Source organism: Erythrolamprus reginae, chromosome Z (genome assembly GCF_031021105.1).
Source record: "Erythrolamprus reginae isolate rEryReg1 chromosome Z, rEryReg1.hap1, whole genome shotgun sequence".
NCBI classification, from domain to species: domain Eukaryota; kingdom Metazoa; phylum Chordata; class Lepidosauria; order Squamata; family Dipsadidae; genus Erythrolamprus; species Erythrolamprus reginae.
Window position 1 is genome coordinate 139,883,155 of NC_091963.1, and position 7,877 is coordinate 139,891,031.

The following is a 7,877-nucleotide window of genomic DNA, read 5'->3' on the forward strand; positions in this document are numbered from 1 at the left end:
CGGAAAGTAGTAGTAGTAGTAGTAGTAGTAGTAATAATAATAATAATAATAATAATAATAATAATAATAATAATAATAATAACAACAACAACTACTACTACTACTACTACTACTACTATTATTATTATTATTATTATTATTATTATTATTATTATTTATTAGATTTGTATGCTGCCCCTCTCCGAAGACTTAGTAAGTAAGGTTACAAGGCACTTAGCTCTTGCGGGCAATGTTCACGGGGGAAGTTAGTATTACTATCGTGCAGCAGGAAGCCATCAGAATGAGCAGTGCCAATGGTCAGTAGATCATCGACTAGCACTGTGGTGGTTAGAGATGAATGTCCTCATTCCATTTCCCTCCAAGTGCAAAGTGCATGCTATAATATGCTGCCTGATTGCTGCTGCGATAGGTGCCCAAGATTTTTCTCGCTGATTGTTCAGTTTTGAATTTTTTGGCTGAAGGAGAATGGGTATGGCACCACTATATTGATTGATGTTTGCTCTCTGGAATATAAGCCCAAGTCATTATACAGTTGAGAAAAGCATTGCCTTCAATCTCGAAATGGTCAAGAAATTTTTGGGTGACACTGATTCAATCAATTGTATGCACTTCAGTAATCACCTTGGGCACCCATTGCAACATTCAGGTAGCACAGTACAGTGTGCACTTCACACTTGGAGGGAAATGGAATGAGGACGCTCATCTCTAACCTTCACGACAACGCGAATCGATGATCTACTGACCACTGCTCATTCTCTTTGCTGGCTTTCCGCTACATAATAGTAATTACAACTTCCCCCATGAGAGCTACATGCCTTGTAACCTTACTTTCCAAATAACCCTCGTATATCAATTTATCTGATGTCATTTTGAAATGTATTTTCTAGAGGTGGATATATTACTCAAAACCTTTGAATGAAAAATTGTAATTCACACCTATATATTTGGAGACTAAAGATTCACTTGCTCTTTTAAAAGCCACATAAAATACAATCTTATATTCAGCCTCTATTTATTATTCCAAGATCACATTATTCAGATATTCTCTATCCTATGTTTAATTTAATTTAATTTATTAGACTTGTATGCCGCCCCTCTCCCCAGACTTGGGGCGGCTCACAACGAAATAGTGACAGTGTAGCAAATCTAATATTAAAAACATTCTAAAACATTTGTTCATGTTTCATAAATGAGCTTCTCTCTTAAATTTCATTTTGTCACTTTCAGTTTTCTTTAGCATTATTAAGATTTTAATTTTTACATCTGTCTGTATAGGATATTTCTTTAGAATTGAAGAATATGGGACACAAAATTTGTGGTATCCATGTGGACATTATGAAATTCATATAGTAACCAAAGACCTGCTTGGACATTAGAAGTGTGTGTGTGTGTGTGTGTGTTTTAACAGTCGGAAGGTTCACTTGCCTTTTTAAAAAAAATTTTTTTTTATTTACAAATACACAAAACATAAAAAACAATCATAACAGTTGGTAATAGGATCTTTAACAAAACAGTATATATATATATATACAGAAACCCAATACAAAACAGACACACATAATAAGAAACTCCAAATACTAGAGGTACAGCAAAAACCCAGCCCTCCACAACAACTTATGACCAAAACAGTACATAACATATCAGACAAGATACTCACCACTACAGAAACCAATATTCTTTCAAAAGGATTTAATTTTGCAATAACTCCAAGACGAATACCAACTGAAAATATCATATGTGGAATTGAAACAACTTTACATAAAATCAACCCAGATACTGCTAACAAAATTAGACTCCAAGTCACTAATATTCTGTGCTCTAGTAAACCTCCAAAAAGCAACATACAGCAGGAAGAAAGAGAGGCACTTATCAATCTAAAGAAAAACCAGGATATAATAATCCTTCCAGCTGATAAAGGAAACTCCACTATAGTAATGAACACAGCAGAATACAAGGAAAAAATGACAAATCTTCTAAAAAATCCGGCCTACAAACTCCTAAGCACAGATCCTACCACCTACCTAGAAAAAACCACCAAATCTAAAATCAAGGCCTCTCCCATCAGCGAAGAAATCCAGCAAAAAATCATCCCCAGAGAAAAATCTTCCATATGTCCAAAACTCTATGGCCTTCCAAAAATACACAAAGAAGGAATACCTCTCAGGCCAATAGTCAGTTCTATAGGCTCCCCTCTACAAAACCTTGCCAAATTTTTAGCCAAATACCTTCAACCATATACAGAAACTATTACCTCATATGTTCAAAATTCATCCCACTTTATACAAATAATTAAAAAACAAAACCTACAACCCGATGACCTACTTGTAAGTTTCGATGTCGTGTCCCTGTTCACACAAATACCTATTACAGAAGCCTTGACAGCTATCCAAGACAAACACAAACCCCCCAAATATATCCTAGACCTTACCAACCACTGCCTGACCAATACATACTTCATCTATAATGAACAAAGATATAAACAAATAGAGGGAGCCCCCATGGGATCACCTCTATCACCTGTCATAGCCAACCTCTATATGGAATATTTCGAAAATAATGCTTTAGAGCAAGCCAAATACAAACCCAAACTTTGGCTGAGATATGTTGATGATACCTTTGTAATTTGGCCACATGGTAAAGAAAAACTAGACAATTTCCTCACTCATCTCAACAGCCTACACCCCAAAATACAGTTTACTATGGAAACAGAAATCAATGATCAACTTCCCTTTCTAGATGTACTGGTCTATAAAAAACCCAATGGCAGCCTAGGACATACTATCTACCAAAAGAAAACCCATACCAACCGTTATCTAAATGCACACTCACACCACCACCCCGCACAAATCACCTCAGTGGCCAAAACTCTCATCACCAGAACCAAACGCTTAGCTGACCATGAGCACTTAAAAACTGAATTGAACAAACTCAAAGATGTACTAATTTCTAATGGATTCAAAGAGAAAACAATAACAAACCTAATCAATAAAGAGACACCCCCCAAAAAACAAGATCAAGAACAGGACAATGGCACCACCATCCTTCCTTACATCAAAGGCACCACGGATAAAATTAGTAAAATTCTACAAAAACATAACATCAAAACCTCATTTTGCACTAACCAAAAAATATCTAATATCCTAAGGAGCCCCAAAGATAAAATCCAATTAGAATACCAAGGTATCTATGAAATCCCTTGCAAAACATGTGCAGCCACATACATTGGACAAACTAACCGAAGAGTGAGCCAGCGCATGGCAGAACATATGAATGCAGTCAAGAAACAGGAGAAGACCTCCTCCCTTGTCCAGCACATTAAAAGAACAGGGCACGAAATTGACTTTGAAAAAACTAAATTACTCCACAAAACAGAGAATTTATATAAAAGAATCTCTCTAGAAGCTATTGAAATTGAAAAAAGATCTTTTTGTTTAAATAAACGGGATGATACCTCACGTCTGCCAGAGATTTGGAAACCAGCCTTAAACAAAATAAAAACTTCATTATAATCAATATGTCAATCCTTTAATTATTATGATTTTAGAATTTTATATTTGGAAATCAGACTTAAACAAAACACTTCATAATCTTCATGCCATTCCTTCTATAACCATGATTACACCAACCAATCAGATCACGGAAGCATAGTCACCCAATCTATTTGCTACATTCAAAGCAAATCTCCACCCCCACACTACATGCTAAGAAGAAATGTCAGTTGCTAATATTCATTTGCAAAAACACAGAGATTGGAACTCCAGCCTGATGATGGTAAATGTGATTTTACCGAAACGTCGCATAGACATGCAAAACATTACACAGGGCAAAACCCGAACTCAGAACAATCTACATATATATATATATATATATATATATATATATATATATATATATATATATATATATATATATTATAGCATTCAGTAAGCTTATAGGCTTACGAAAAAGTAAGAGAAAGAAAATATGAAAGGAAAAAATAAAGATAGAGAGAAAAAGAGGGGAAGAGAAAAAAGAGGTGAAGAAAGAAAAGAGAAGAAGAGGGTGGGCGAGTGTACAATGAAGTTGTGTTGAGAATGTGAACTAATTTTAACTTTATTCGCTCATTACCTTAGATCAAGATTAGTCGTATAGATAGAGAGAAGCCAGCGTTGAATTTATCACAGTATAGAGATTTGGAACTAAAAGTGAAATTTTATCTTTATACATCCAATATCTCTTGTAGCATTTGAAGTAAAAAGGAAAAGTTTTATACTAGATTTGTGTCTAATCTTATATATATAGGTCGATCCATTGTTTAAGCAAATTATTATTGCCTTTTTTTTTTGAAGCTACATAAAATGCATTTATATTCAATCTCCATCCAAGGTCACCAGCAATTACTAAATCAGATATTCTCTATCCTATAACTGATCATTTATATGTTCCCTAAGTGAACTTTCCTTTGCTAAATTTAATTCTATTACTTTCAGCCTATTTCTCTAGCCTTATCAAGATTTTGAATTATATTATGTCCTCTGTCATATCTTCTAGGACATGAACTGATTCATCTAGTCTGCACTCAACTGGTAATCTGATAAGATTTTTCTCAAATTCTTTGTTTAAGTATCTTATAACAGTTGAAATATATAGGACTAGAATTCACCTTTCTGGTCAGTTGGGTGGGCATTATGAAATTCATGTAGTAACCTAGTCCAGCTTGGACACTAGCATTTTTCTTTTCAATGTGACATAAACACTGTTTTATGAAAGAAGCATGCCTTTGGTTTAGATTGTGCATGTTGGTTTTTTGTTCATATAATCATATATTCATAATTTTTGTTCATATATTTCTTCTACTATTTTTGACTATTCCTTGTTCCATATGAGTCTCATTTTTCTCCTTAATAATGTATTCAGTGCTTCTTTCACTTGATTATTCCTCAGACAGTAGATCAAGGGGTTGAGAAAAGGTGTAAATGTGGTATAGAAGAGGGTCACAGCCTTTGACTCTGACTGACTTTCTCCACCTGGTAACAAATACATTGCTGTCACTGAACCATAGAAAACTGAGACCACAATTAGATGGAAAGAGACGGTGGAGAAGCCCTTCTTACGACTGCCTTTGTTAGACGTCTTCATTAGAGTAAAAATCACAGTGCCGTAGGACAGAATAACAAATGTCATATTACCCAGGAGCAAACCATTGAGACAAACCTGACTCAAAGTAGGAACTATTCCAAATGGAGGGCAAGCCAAGGATAAGATTGGACCAGCATCACACAAAAAGTGGTCAATGACATTGGAGCCACAAAAGGACAACTTAGAGATCAACACCGCTGGAACAAGATACCACAGAAAGCCAAGGATCCAGCAAAGGACCACCAGAATGTAACAGACATTTTGTGACATAATTTGTGGGTAGTGCAATGGATGGCATATGGCCATGTACCGATCTAAAGCCATAATTGAAAGAAAAAAGCATTCGGTGCCCCCAAGGATAAAGAAGATGTAGAACTGGATTAAACACGCTTTGAAAGAAATGATGCCACCAGGAACTGCTAAATCAAAGATCATGCGAGGAACTGTGGAGGACACGTAGCAAATTTCCAACCAGGAGAAGTTACTCAGCAGGATGTACATTGGAAGTTGGCCCAGATGGGTATCTAAACACACCAAGATAATAATGCTGATGTTCTCAGCCAAAGTGAGGACATAGAGAAAAGTGAAAAACATGAGAAGCAGCAAACGGTTATGCTGTTCAATTCCAAAACCTAGTAAAACAAATTCCTCAACTGAAGTCTTGTTGGTGAACTCCATCTGGAATGAGATAAGAATTTACATTCTGACCCATGTTCTCTTACTACATTTTATCAATCTCCTCCAACAGTACAAATGTAGCAAATATTTAGTTTATTGGTGAAACAGAAGTGGGATTCTCATAATTTTCCTACTGGTTTGCTGTTTAAATAGTGTTTTAACATAGCAATAAGCAATTGGGACAAACAATATCGACTGAATTACCTAATGCATTATAGGAATATTGATCAACCATAATGTTTTAAGTAATCATTGGAATAATACACCTATAGTATAATAATTTTTTTTTTAAATGAAGAAAATGACATTGGAATTACAAAATAATTATTTTACATCAACTTCTTCAAGATGAATTTGACTATGGTTTTTCTGGAGATGGCGACGTTTGAGATTTTATTGGTCTGTAAAATGACCATAGGAGACACCAGCAAACCTCTATTGCCGGTATTTGTCATAGGGGCAAGGCTACATTGGGTGTTTATTGCATGTCCCTCATTTTATTTATTTGTTTTGTTTATGTTGGCCAATGCTCCAGCTATTCAAAAACTCAGCACACAAACATAGAAAAGGACAAAAAACAACTAAAACAGCGTTGAGACTCAGGAAAGACACTGATCCTTAGACTGTCATTAACATTCCACCCTGTTCTTCCCATCTCCTCCCCTAAATATATATTTATTATTTAGTAGCTTTGAAATATATATGAGAGAAAAACTGGAATCAATGCAATAATTACACTTTGCATAAAATGTGCACCTATTTTGATGTCACTGGATACAGTTCATACTGATATTCAATGAGGAGTAAGGGCAGGCTACCTATTGATTTATGGTTTAGGTCAGAGGTAAGCAACTCATGACTCTGGAGCCACATGTGGCTTTTTCATCCCTCTGATACAGCTTCCTTTCACTCAAAATATGTGACAAAACTGTCAATGTGTGACACAACTTACAGCATGCAGTTGACCACAGCTTTTTGACCACAGATAGGCCAACCATGGATAAATCCAAGAAAAGAAAAGTTTCAGAAGAAAACAGAATTTTTAATTCAACTATATATGCTAGTTTGTAAAGTTCAATGTGTGTTAAGAACAGTCTCTATATAGTAAACCTATTGAAACTATCCAAACCTAGCAGACCTGCTGGAATGACAGCCAATCCTCTTGTTTCTCCTTGATAAACAAACCATATCTTGGTTCGGCATAGAAATTGAATGAATGAGTGAGCCAGCCCGCCAGCCAGCCGGCCCGCCCGCCAGCCAGCCAGCCAGCCCGCCCGCCCGCCAGCCCGCCCGCCCGCCAGCCAGCCAGCCAGCCAGCCAGCCAGCCAGCCAGCCAGCCAGCCAGCCAGCCAGCCAGCCAGCCAGCCAGCCAGCCAGCCAGCCAGCCAGCCAGCCAGCCAGCCAGCCAGCCCGCCAGCCCGCCAGCCCGCCAGCCCGCCAGCCAGCCAGCCTGCCAGCCAGCCAGCCAGCCAGCCAGCCAGCCAGCCAGCCAGCCAGCCAGCCAGCCAGCCAGCCAGCCAGCCAGCCAGCCAGCCAGCCAGCCCGCCAGCCCGCCAGCAAGCGAGCAAGCCAGCCAGCCAGCCAGCCAGCAAGCCAGCAAGCCAGCAAGCCAGCAAGCCAGCAAGCCAGCCAGCAAGCAAGCAAGCAAGCAAGCAAGCAAGCAAGCAAGCAAGCAAGCAAGCAAGCAAGCAAGCAAGCAAGCAAGCAAGCAAGCAAGCAAGCAAGCAAGCAAGCAAGCAAGCAAGTAATGTTGACATTAACCTGCAATTTGAAAGGAATGCTTTATACCAAATTAAACCTGAAATGGCTGAAGATCCAAGTATTCATTTCTTGCAACAGCAGAGGCTGGATTTGGTTCACAGTGGAGAAAAATGCTGAAATAACAGTCTGTATCATAGTCCAACTATTTAGAGAGATTAAAAGAAGTAGGAAAATGAAGCACACTAATTTGTGCTACATACTAATTTGTGCTAATTTGTACTGTATCCATGTCCTTTTTCATTTATAAAAAGTGGACAATCTGTAATGTGAAGCCATGGGGTTTTTTTCTTCCATTGACAGTACCTTTCCAACAAAATAAG

General features: G+C 37.6%; 1 protein-coding gene across 1 annotated transcript; it reads right to left on the bottom strand.

Moving 5' to 3' along the window:
• Positions 1–4,845: 4,845 nt before the first annotated feature.
• On the bottom strand, positions 4,846–5,805 carry LOC139153495 (olfactory receptor 11G2-like). The gene has a single exon (XM_070727497.1). The coding sequence runs from the start codon at positions 5,794–5,796 to the stop codon at positions 4,846–4,848; it is 951 nt and encodes a 316-aa protein (XP_070583598.1). The 5' UTR covers positions 5,797–5,805.
• Between the last annotated feature and the right edge of the window lie 2,072 nt (positions 5,806–7,877).